General features: G+C 35.3%; 1 protein-coding gene across 3 annotated transcripts in view; it reads right to left on the minus strand.

Annotated features, from left to right (window-relative positions):
- The window catches only part of LOC144977059 (secretory phospholipase A2 receptor-like), a 51,045-nt gene that overhangs the window by 24,019 nt on the left and 13,962 nt on the right, over positions 1-13,064 (minus strand). For all 3 annotated transcript variants that reach the window (XM_078921798.1, XM_078921797.1, XM_078921799.1), the window contains exons 6-9: positions 12,652-12,709; positions 9,392-9,559; positions 5,017-5,105; positions 695-842 (exon numbers count right to left, since the gene is read on the minus strand). In XM_078921798.1, coding sequence (XP_078777924.1) covers positions 695-842; positions 5,017-5,105; positions 9,392-9,559; positions 12,652-12,709 — 463 coding nt within the window. The remainder of the gene's footprint in view (positions 1-694; positions 843-5,016; positions 5,106-9,391; positions 9,560-12,651; positions 12,710-13,064) is intronic.

Consider the following 13,064-nt stretch of genomic DNA (forward strand, 5'->3'; position numbering starts at 1 on the left):
GAGCCATGATGGTGATGAAGATGATTATGATAATAACATTGATGATGAAAAAGATTATGCTGTGATTGTGATGAAGATAATTACTTTTTCATAAAGATGATAAGATAACCTTAAGCATGATAATATAATTTTAAAACGATGATGATGATGATGATGATGATGATGATGATGATGATGATGATGATGGATGATGATGTTATGACGACGACTATGATGCTGATGATTTTGATGATGACGATGATGCTACTAATGATGATATATTATATGATTAATATTATTTTTAGCTGATGCTAATCCTGATGACGATGTTGTTGTTGATGAAAATTACCATGATGATGATGATGGTGATGATGATGATGATGATGATGATGATGATGATGATGATGATGATGATGATGATGATGATGATGATGATGATATTATTATTATTATTATTATTATTATTATTATTATTATTATTATTATCATTATTAGGAATAGGTGGAGGAGGAGGAGGAGGAGGAGGAGGAGGAGGAGGAGGAGGAGGGAGAGAGGAGGAGGAGAGGAGGAGGAGAGAGGAGGAGAGGAGGAGGAGGAAGAGGAGGAGGAGGAAGAGGAGGAGGAGGAAGAGGAGGAGGAAAAGGAGGAGGAGGAAGAGGAGGAGGAGGAAGAGGAGGAGGAGGAGGAGGAGCAGGTGGGATGATGATGATCTTACTTTGGTTCCTCATAGATTTTTCACACACGTATCCAAGGAAAAAATCACAGTGTCCAATAACCCAATAGCGTTCAAAGTTGATAGCAACACAAAGAGAGCCCCAATATATTTCACCACTCATAATATATTGCCAACTGGCGTAATTGGTCTGAAATATGAGGGTAGTTAACTCGTTACACAGCGAACTATTCATACAATCCATAGTATGTACATAATACAATGGAAACGATAGAGACAAACACAGTTGGTTATGAAAACAAGCCATTTCTTCTTGTAGCTGATATGGTATAATGTTTTCCCACTAGACTAACCATAGAGCAACACTTGTCTTACCATTCCTGATGGAGAAAACTTAACAAAATGAGACTGAGATTGACTTAAGTAGATTGATTATATCATCATGTACTCGGGCATGACGTCAAGTTGCTATTCTCTCGTTCCGTATCTATATTATTGTCACTGTACATCAAATACAAATTACAGATGTTTAGTCTTAATATATCTTGAGCTCGGGACTTTCTTCATGGCTGAGAATTTCATTCATTCTCTAATAAGTACTTTAGCAGTAGCTTCTGATGGCTCCACACCACATTGTAAAGACACTCTATTCATCTGCGAACTCTTTACCGCTTTTGTGTACCATTGCAAATCCGTTCGGCCTCCGAAATACAATGCATTGTCCATTACAACAACGATTGCAAGTGGACGAGGCCACTGAAGAAAGGTTGTTGCCGTTACATGTTCCAGACCTTAGTCTTTTGGATGCTGTCCAGTGTCTCTTGATATCAAGCCAAATCCGTAACAATCGTCTCCTATCTATGTTGAAGAGAGCGATCCAACCCTGGTAGATATTTTCCTCTCAATGTTGCAGCCATTGACATATTATCATATGATCCATTCAGTGACAAAGTGCTACTTATACCACATGGATACTATGCTGATATATTTCAATCGCCTCAACTTTCCCAGGATTGTAAATACATCAGTACACATAATTTCAATAAAACTATCGCAGAGTCGCAATGTGTTAATCGTTATAGCACTGGGGACAATTTAAAAAGGGCCATGTGTGATGTCAACTGCAATTAGACTTTCAATTCTCACCTATATGTGAACATGTGTGATAACGGGCACGTAACCAACCTAGAACATGTGCGATAACGGGCACGTAGCCAACATAATTAGACATTCACGAGAGTACGGACTCTACCGTTACAACACCCAGAACACGATTGGTCTAGAGAAAACAACCAATAATAAACCAAGCATGCCAAAAATCCTGGAATATTGTTGGCTCTTTGAGTTTCTCCGACTCCCGACAGAAACCTATATAAGCTAAGACTGGGAATACTTAGGTCTCTCTCTCTCTCTCTCTCCAATTTCATCTAGTTAGAGCTCACTGCTTTATAGGAAACTCGAAAACCCTACATTGCGAGAAACATGTGTGCACGAGGGTCAGTGATAGATTTACATTATGTTACCATTAATTAATGCAAAATTGAACTAGTGTGTAGGAGTGATAATTAATATTGTGTTTTCGCCTGGCAGTAAGTAGACACAACCAAAATTAACAGGAATAAATGACTCATGCTATTGACAGTAATTGATACTCGTGTTCCTATTAAAAAAATATTCATTCACTAGTTTTATATATATATCATAATATTGTATACATAATATGTACAGCCTTCCCAATGAATGAAATACTTTGCGCGAACTACATCACCAATGTGCTATCGCATTTACTTGATAGTTCTATTTAGTATTTATATGCATTGATTATTATGTCCTCGTGATACATATCCTTCCCCATCCCACTAACTCGATGTGTCCCATTGATTAAATTACGGATTAACACTTGTAAATAGTGGTGATGTCAAGGGTATTGACTGAAATCCCTCACAACCCTACTATTCACATAATTATTAAAATGTTGCAACCTAGTCAAAGATTTTCTCCTGTATTTTCACAGATCGGTTATGAATGAAACCTTCAGCGTTTAATGACCCATCATGAATCAGGGTAATGACAGGCCACATCCTGTGATGAACAAACAGAACGGTCGACTATGCCTCAGGTCACCCTAATAACCATACAAACTTTGGCTACAAAAGAGACAAGCGTGGAACCTGGCAAGCAGCTGACGGAAGCTACCGACCCAGAACGGCTACTGTTTGAAAAAATGGAAAACTCTTCACGCAACCAGACGCTATAAGCTAAGCCAATTAATAAGAAAAATGAATAGTTTTGTGATACAGGATGAAGATTAATACCCATAGAATACATTTAATGAATTAAAACCAGCACTATTATTCTTTGACAAATTATGTGTTAACTTGTTATTGTACGAGGCATTTCTGTTGATTTATATTAAAATACTTTCCTTTAACGGGGATTTCTGAACCTACATATCCCTATACAGCGTGCCAATACTCTACCACTATACTATTACCTATTTCTTTAAACCTAAAACAGTCTCTTACTATCAGTCAAGTGTCAGGAGCTTTTTACCCGACAATAAAAGGGAACAAAAGTGGTACCCGACGCTAGTCTATGGGGAAACTATTTGACTTCTATTTATACCTATCACCTTTCTTGCCACCCTCCTACATAGACGTGACAGATATGGATGGCACTTTACCGCTGATTAGGTCGCTTGATGAATCAATGAATGCAATAATAAAAAGGAAATATCTACCAAATTTGAATCACTTTCTCGTGTGTTTATCACATGAATAAATTATCCATGACCAAAATGAAGTTTAAAATCTGCCAAAATAAAGTTCGTTTTATTTTTCTGTGTGATATAGAGAAAACCGACAAGAAGATATAGATCCGTCTCAGAGGTTTCAAAAGATGTCTTCGATACATATCAAAACGCCACGTTACTGAGAATAAGCAACACCAATAAAGATGGCATGGCATGTTATACACACAAGAATCAGCTATTTTACTTTGATGGGACTCTTCAGGGAAATAAAGAGGTAGACTGATAGTAGATTGAAAAATAAGACAATGGAAAGGAAATCAAAGAATTGTAAAGTTCACGATTTAGTTTTACGAGGGCCTGTAAGTGTGCCGTGGATCGAATTTCAAACAACACTCGAGTATCATGTGTAAGATAAAGCCTTTTTCTTCGCAACGAATGTGAAGCTATAACCTTTGACGTTGGGAAATTAAGTTTGTCTACAGGTCCTACAAATCATAACTCCCTATTGGCAAGACTTGAAACGCAATTTATGTTCCACGCGGAACGAAGAACTGATGATGATGATGATGATGATGATGATGATGATGATGATGATGATGATGATGATGATGATGATAATAATAATAATAATAATAATAATAAATAATAATAATAATGTACCTGGTTTCTCTTATGAACTAGATTATAAACCCTTAATCATGGTTTGAATTATGTAAGAATTGACACAATAGCCTTTCAATGTTAGATTCATATTCTTGGCTTTGATTGAATAAGACCATCGCAAATCTGAAGACAGGCATTTTTCGTATATATAATCAATTTTACAAGAAAAATATTAATCTTTGGAATTTCATAGGAATTTAAGTCTATTACTGCTAGCAAAAGTATAATTTTTGTAATAATAATATCTTCCACAAAAAAAAAATGAACAAAATACCATGCACGGAACGTTTTGGGTATAAATGCAGCTGTTATGTTCAATTTTCTTTTTTGAATTCTACAGTCCACAGCAGCTTAGGTTCATTTTTTGTAAATTAAAAGTATATCAGGCGACTTATCGGAAAACGTTTGGAATTGTGGGGTTATTCGCATGATGTAAATACTGCTGAGTAAAGCGAACAGATTGTGGACTTGTAATAATTTGTGTGGTGTGTCTTCAAATTTGTGAGGTCCCTATACATAGAAGATGCGAGGGTTTGCAAAGCGTCATCAAAATAAGTCGTGGCCTTGGTGTTAGTATGTAACACAGGGATGGGAAGTCTGTAACTGAAGGAAACCAAGACGTGGACAGTATCGTGGAAATTCAATCTGGCTGGGTGGCACAGGTGTCTATCGTTGTCTTGTCCATACTCCCTAAACCTCCCCTTGGAGTATAAGGTATCAAGGATGACCGCAAACCAGATAAAGTACCATTAAGTAGATATTCCATCATTGAGTAAATCTTGAAGATTCTTTTCGGTTAATTTTAGAGCTGATTTCACATTGTGATGAATAAATTCCGTGTTATGACCTTGCACAATATTTGACATTCTCCAAAATTGCATTCAAATAAAGGACACGGTTTTAAAAATGAAACAACAGAGTTTGACCAATTATCTTTCAAGTTACCTACCTTTCTAGAATCGTCTAGCCATTTAAAAGGATTTGAATTATATGTAGAACGTAATCCAATCCACACAGGAGTTACTCCCAAATAGTGCTCTGCGTAGAAAAAAGGGGGAAAACATTTTATACAAAGTTTTTATTTCTCTGATGCTTTGATTGAAAAAAAAAACTAAACTAACAAAACTAAATGCAAATGGTTTGAATAGAAAATGGTAGAAAGAACCATCTTTTCAAAAAGAAGAAATGCGGAAATGCAATTACTCTTTGTATCAATACCTAAAACAGAAAATGTATATTTTACTTTAACAGCTATTCGACTCAAATGTATTGATCTTTTGAAGGGGGAGGGGGGGGGGGGGAAGCGACACTAAAAAAGATGAAATTTGACCCAGTTTGCTAAAATTATATTTTGGTGGGATGTTGTCATGTGACCATTTTTCTGCATAAATAATTGAATGAGAACTTCATCTTCAGTTTTTTCTACTCAAAATAACGTATTTTGTGACCCATAGTATGGTTAAATTCTGCCCATTTTTAGTTTCAGCGGACTGATTTCATGAAAGAATATCAAATAATCTTTATAACTAAGTAAAGGCAAAAAACATATCAATGAAAAGTAAAAACTCTCCTCTATCTTTAACAACCAATCAATCACTTTGTTCTTAATTATGTCATGTGGTCACAATCTAATCAGAGAGCGAGAGGAGAGTTTTTCCCTAAACTCGTTTTAAATGCGTTTTTCTCAAAACTGCAATTTTCGTCACTAAAAACCTATCTCCTCCCTCAGTTTTCAACCAATCTTCTTCAAACGTTCTACAAATGAGTGTCATACAAATACGCAGGTCCTCTAGGAGCCGGATTTTATTTTTTAAATTAATTTATGAGTAAATTGAAATTATGTAACTTTTTCAAGGGGAATAATCGAGTAATAACTTTGAACTTAATTTTTAAAGTTTCTAATTAAAAAATTAAAAATCGGGCTCCTGGAGCCTCTTTATTTTCCTTCTTTCTACCTCTGGCCAAAATATTATGGCAATGGGTTGATAATCAAAAAAGCCTTTGAAGTTTTAAGATTTGTTGTTTATTTTCCAATATGGCGTCGTTTCTATAGCAACGGGCAATTTTTTTCGAAAAAAAATATATGCAATCATCCTTCCCAAACATATACATTATGACTGTGCATAGAAGTTTAGGATATTTCATCAAATAAAAAAATGACCCTTTAGGATCGCTCCCCCCCCCCCCCCCCCCCCCCTTAAGTAATACGAATGTAATAGCAATCAGTTTATAATAAATGAGATACTCATAATGTATAAGAAGCACACACCCGCCGATAAAGGGTTAACGGCACATTAATATTATTACATCTAAACCGCCAATTTAATCTTAAGTTCTTGAATGACCAAGCACAGAAATGGCGCGGAATTTGCCATTCACTAGAAAGAATTACGTTTACAGATATAAAAAAATAGTAAAATTGAAGCTTTAGATTTTTTTAAAATACCATCGTAACATTCGTATTTGGTTGACCAAGCTTTCTTGCTGTTGTGGGTCATGTTTGTGCTCGTTATCATTTCCTTCCATCTTTCTGATTTTGTTTCGGCAATGGAATTCATTAAGGTCTCACCAAGTTGGACAGCTTCTTCAGCAAATGAATCTGTTTGGTAAACCTCCAAATACTGTTTATAAAGTTCCTAGCTTTTCTGAAAGTTTTGGGAGACACATATACAAGATCTGGGTTGTAGCCTCTTCTCCAACAAACATTTGAAAATGATGGTTTGTCTTTTGTGTCATGGATGAATATCAGATTATATTGGCTAGCCCATTCCTAAACAGCATCTCCATCTTTGTTGTTATCAGTGTATCCACATTTGGTGCTGTGGCTGTTAAAGTCACCTATCACAATCATTGGTTTTTCACTAGTGGTGGATGTATCTGCCAACTTGAATGGCGTTGGTGGTGGTTTGTAGACACAAATCACATTGAAGTGTGTGCTTTCAATTCTGAGAATTTCCACCTCATTTACTGTCATGTCCTGGCTGTATTTCACTATTGATTTGTCTTTGACATAGAGAGCGCTACCGTGAAAATCGCTGCCATGTTGTATGACTAGGCACATGCCAGGGATGTTTGGTGCTACGGTCTTGTGCGTCTCTTGTAGGTCTTGAGGTTTGACAGTAATTCTATTTTTGTTGATGACAGCCCTTCTGCGTTGAAGCTAACAATCTTAAAGTTGTCCATAATGAGGGCCAAAGAGCTATCTTTTTACCACCCTGACCATGGAAGAGTGTGTTTGGTGTTGTGCTTGGTGAAGCAATCGGTCTCCAGCGAGGGATTCCAGGGACACGAGCTTCATGATGGAAGAAATCATCAACCCTGACCAGGCAGCTGTATCCAGACTTTCCACATGGCGGGAGTGGGACAATCATGCAAATGAAGCTGTTGGAGATCCGAGAGAAGAACTGCCCTACGGAACTGAGCTCCCCGGAATGAATGGGTAACACTGAACAGAGAGAGCACGGGCAAAACTTGGGAGAACAGCTGGAAGTATGAAAAAGTGGGGGCTGGCTGAAACTAGCTTGTGTACATGTAGATGCCCAGAGCAGACGATGGAGCACACCCTTAGAGAATGCCAGGACGTACCCAGCCTCACTGATCATGACCTAAGAGTCTGCTCCACATATGCTATGGAGTGGATTCGATGTTGAAGCGACAAGCTATGATGATTCTTATTTGGTTGAAATCGAAATGTTGGAGAGTGCAAAAAGGGTATAATTTGGCTATCAAATCACCGTAATTTCCCATAAAAGGTGTCTAAAGCGAATCAATTTTATTCTTAATTTCCAGGAACACTAATCAAACAAATTTGACATTTTAGAAAGAAAAAACAGGCCTTTTTAATTGTTTCTAGCTCAGTTATGAAAATGAGCAAATGCCGTCAGTTAAATTTTTGAAAAATTCGGTGGCGCAGAATCGCGTGGTTTGAGTACTTATATTATGTTCTGTTGCAAGAATTTGTTTCCAGTCGTCATTATGTTTTTGTTTTGTTATGTTTTTGTGTTTTGTTTTGTTTCTTTTTGTTTTTTCTCATGTGTTCTTTTTTTTTCTTTTTCTTTTTCAGCCAATTTTGTTTGCACATTCTGTTTGATTATGCTCTATTCACTGCGGGGTTCTTTGAGATGGAAATAGCCTCCTTGTTTTCTGAAATTTCAACAACATTGCAAACCCTCGGTAGTAAACATGCGTTCAAAGCTATACCCTATAGATTAATATGTTTACCTTTAAAAGGTAAACGACATGGTAGATAAACTTATTCCGGACTTTGTTTCTCTTTATCCCAATCGGTCATTTGTTTTGCAACGGTATCTACAACTTCTCACGCTGGTAGCACTACACACTCTTACTGAAGAGAAAATCACATTCAATTTAGCTCTAATAATGGCTTTCAATGAGTTCTGACTTGAATTCAATGGATTAAAAAATTTGAACATTGATGTCAAACATGGTTTATACCAACGTTTATACCTACAGGAGCAGAGTTAAAATAGCCAAGTCAAACTGAAAGGGATCGAATCATAAATAATTGCATTAGAAAATCAATTGGATCAAGAAAAAAAAATACTTTGCAAAATGGGAAAGCGACAGATCTCAACCACCAGTCCTGACATTCAATTCAAATAGAGGAATATAGACCTGACAATCTGGACTTTGAGTGAGAGTTCATCAAGAAAACGGACAGAAGTCAAAGATACTCAAAGCATCAGCAGAATCAATAAACCATAGAATAAGTGTAGAACAAATACAACATTTTGTCAGGAAATACTTGTGTTGCCTTGTGATAAGTACCCTGCATCATTTACTCATCATATGTAAATAATTCATAAATCTATATTATCGGAATATATCTGATCTCATCGTTTGTCGAATGTAAGTGAGGGTGGAATTTCATTATTTTAAACCTTTTTAATTTTTCTTGCGGATGTTATATCCTTTGAAAGCACGCGAACCAAATATTTAATTGGCATATTATAAGCGTTATGGCATGCCTCTATATTCATATATAAATTAATATCACGATTCCTTGCAAAAGCTCCCATGGGGCGAAACAATATTAATAATTAAGGTGATAATCTAACATTAAATTAAACATAAATCGCCCTTGACCGACCCCAATAATAATAATAATAATAATAATAATAATAATAATAATAATAATAATAATAATAATAATAATAATAATAATAATAATAATATAATAATATTGATGTCATACTCATCATCATTAACATCATCATCATCATCATCATCATCATCATCATCATCATCATCATCATTATATTCATCATCACCGTCATTTTTTAATCATTAACTTGCCAACTTACCTTTCACGAACATTTGCATTGTTTCATTTTCTACGCGCATAAGATCACTGTTATAATTTTGACAAGCTTCTCGTGCTTCTGACCATGTTTTGTTAGGGCTTAAGAACCGCTTGACACATGTCTTCGTTGAGGGAGAGAATATCCATCCTTTCTCACAAAAGTGGGTCTCTGTGCGGGAAAAACATATTCCTCTAGGTTAACACTGCGGCTACGTGGTCTAGTGGTATGACACTCGCTTTCGGATCGGAAGGTCCTGGGTTCGAGCCTCGCGCTCGGCGCATAGTTGGAAAAGGCTCTTTACTCACATTCTCTCACCGTACTCAGGTGTTAAAATGAATACCTGGCCGTTAACAGCGTTGTCTTTGTCCGAAAAATTGTAATATCGCCTAACAGGCGCAATGTCCGGTCCTACATGTTAAATGTTGCTGTTGACCAGGGACCCCTTGTAAAACGCTTTGAGCACATTTAGCGGATATTGCGCTATATATAAAGCTCAATTTTTAATTTTAGCACGTCATGAATCTTGAAAAACAAGAACAATTATCAGTTCACCAAATAGATATGACTATTTATATGGTTGTGACGTGTGGCTCGAAGGCATATCGGTACGGTGCCTCCCTTTTCACAAAGGTCAAGCCATGTTAAGCCTGATCAGAGACCTGATAGTGACAATGATCGTGTAAAGTCCTGGTTTGCCACTGTGTAATTGAGTAAGGCACTTAATACACATTGACCCCCACTTGACTAAGGATGACTGCACGGCTATAGGCAGTGACGGGTATTTTAAAAGCGTCATAACAAAAAAGAGGCCTAACTGGCGACTGGGACTGGATAAAATTGAAATAAGGTTCAATGTGGACTCCTTTAGGGAATAAATGGAACAATTTGAACCACATTGATTGGTAAATACGTGGAAATGCTCTATATACATTTTCATTTTTATCTAATTTATTTATTTTATTTATTTATATCAATATGGAATTTATCATCCATGGCGTTTTTCTTATCTTCCGTTTAGTTTAGTGTTTGTTTCGTATAATAGTCGTAGTTTTGCGCAAATTTATTTGAAAATAGGGAGGTCAGATAGCGATGCCCAACGTCAAATGATAATAATGCTTTGCAAACGTCGACAACGGTTCAACTTTCCTTCACGAGTATGTTGATGCAAGTAGTATAGTGATGCTCAGGAGAAATTGAGAAGAGCAAAAGAGCAGCATAAAATAAGAATGATTAAGAGCAAAATATTAACGTTTTAATTAGCGTGAAATTAAATCAGGAGAAATTGAGAAGAGCAAAAGAGCAGCATAAAATAAGAATGATTAAGAGCAAAATATTAACGTTTTAATTAGCGTGAAATTAAATCTGTTTGCTAGAGATTGATGTTAAAATGTTTTGGGTTCGAATCCTATAGACAACTGGAATAGTTTGTTAAATGTTGATGTTGTAGTAAATCAATAGAGTTGTATTGTATCGATTGATAGATAACATGAATGGCTGGAAATAGTTTGGTTTGAACGGTGATAGCGTCTTGTGTTCAAATCCTAAAATCTTCGTTTAAAAAAACGTATTATTTAAACGGTGTCTATCACACATTAAGGTGTTCTCGAGTCTGGCTCTATGTTGAAATGTCGCTCTTTACTCACATTCTCCTAATGTGTTCAGGATAGTACCCGGTCTTTGACAGCGTTGGTAAAAAAATTTGTAATATCGCCTAACATATCTCGTTCTATTTGTTTCGTGTTGTCGTTCATCAGCGATCTTTTTTAAAGCGCTTTGAACCTCTTTAGTGGATATTGCGCTATATAAATGTTCATTAAAAATAATGATCACGCGTGTCCAATTATACGCGCCCGTAAAGATAATTGACCCACCGAACGACAAAGAGATTTATCAGAGAGAGAGTACCGGGCGTCTTGAGTACAAATCCTAAAATGTTCTCAATATTTATATCCCTCTTATATTGTTTTAAATGTAATGTAATAGGTCATCAATGGATAATGAAATATGAATTGATTTCAAGATTAGAGTGCTTTACGGGTTCGAATCTTAAAATTGTTGAGTTTTTTTGTGTTTTGATTTATTTTTTTAAAAGTTGTTCTTCACTTACATCCCAAGTTTGAAAGAATCATGTTGAAGCGTAAAAAATCCTTTTGTGATGGTAATGTTTTAAAATATTAATTACTTCCTTTAAAAAAAATATATGATGAGAATTGCATTATTTTCAATTCATCCTCACGACCCATTGCATAAGAACTAATTTAGAAATGCAATATCATTCCAAGTAACCCTACTGACCAACTGATAGTTCAAGGTTATCAATGACACAATACGATTTTCATCTATTTCTCCTCCCCTCCCCCGAGTTATATAATAAAAAACAGTCCTGAAATAACCGTAACAAAGCAATTTGATACAGGAACATAGTTCTAGAAAGAAATAGAAAATCCAAATAGCTTATAAAAGATCACACTTTCAGTATTAGGATTATACGACCCTGCAGAATTTCTGAGTATCAATTTTTATTTTCCTTACTCATAATTTTATACTAATTCCATAATGGATCCAAGAGCATTAGGAAAGAGAGGTATTCACCTGAGTGTAGGAGAATTTGAAGGGACAGTTCTAGTGCACTTGCGATATTTCAAGAAACAGGATGGACTTCTCAATCCTCAAAAAAAAGGGATTGCCCTTCAACCGAATGAGTTTCATGAGTTTCTAACTCATATTTCTGACATTAAAAAAATTGTACCAAGCACTAGTTCCACTGACACTAGCAGCAGCAACAACGTTAACAGCTGTGTAAAAAAAGATAGGAAACGAAAGAGAGCTAAAATTCAGCAAGAAGAAATTGATAACGATGAATATTAAGAGTTATCTTTTTTAATTTTGAATTTAATAACCAGAAACAGATAATACTTTTTTGTTGTTGTGTGTTTTTTTTTTACAGATTACCCATTTGTTTTATATTAACTATACCTATTTCAAAGATGAACTATCTCGCAGAAAAAATTATTGTGGCTTTACGTCAACATATTAGCGATATTATTTATGAACAATGCGATGGATGTCAAAATATTGTTTCAAATCAACTAGGACATTCGGACACATGTCAGATTTTCGATGATGGAGAAAAAAATTTCTTTATGTTCGAAAAAGCTTTTAATAGATTGAATATAAACAATGTTATAAAGGATCTAAAACTCTTGTTGTTGGAAAAAATGCTTCAAGACACAGTAGGACCAGCAGAGACACTTCAATACCTAACAATGTTCCATGAAGAGACCGAGCAAGATGAAACTGTAACGTCGACCTCGTCATCTGAAAAAAGGTAAGATAAAATATTTTTAAGCAGCAATCACGATTTTTTTTTTTTTTATTTTTTTTATTTTTTTTTTTTTTTTTTTAATTTCTGTTTATTTATTTTTTTCTTTCTTTTTTTATTCTAATTTTTGTTTGTTTAGGATACATTTTTTTGGTGTGTTTCATTCTTCTTCTTTTTCTGGTTGATCGTTTTTAATTTTCATCCTTTTCGATTATACTACTTTACTCACTGAGACAATCATAATACTTTCTAATTAATGATAACCTGTTAACTTCGTTTTACATATTTATTTCCTATGTGTATTTATAACTTATTTAAAACGATTATGACTCTTTTAAGAACAGATTGGTT

The sequence above is a fragment of the Berghia stephanieae genome, chromosome 7, assembly GCF_034508935.2.
Source record: "Berghia stephanieae isolate SIO BIC M18660-M18661 chromosome 7, UCSD_Bste_1.3, whole genome shotgun sequence".
In the NCBI taxonomy this organism is placed as follows: Eukaryota; Metazoa; Mollusca; class Gastropoda; order Nudibranchia; family Aeolidiidae; genus Berghia; species Berghia stephanieae.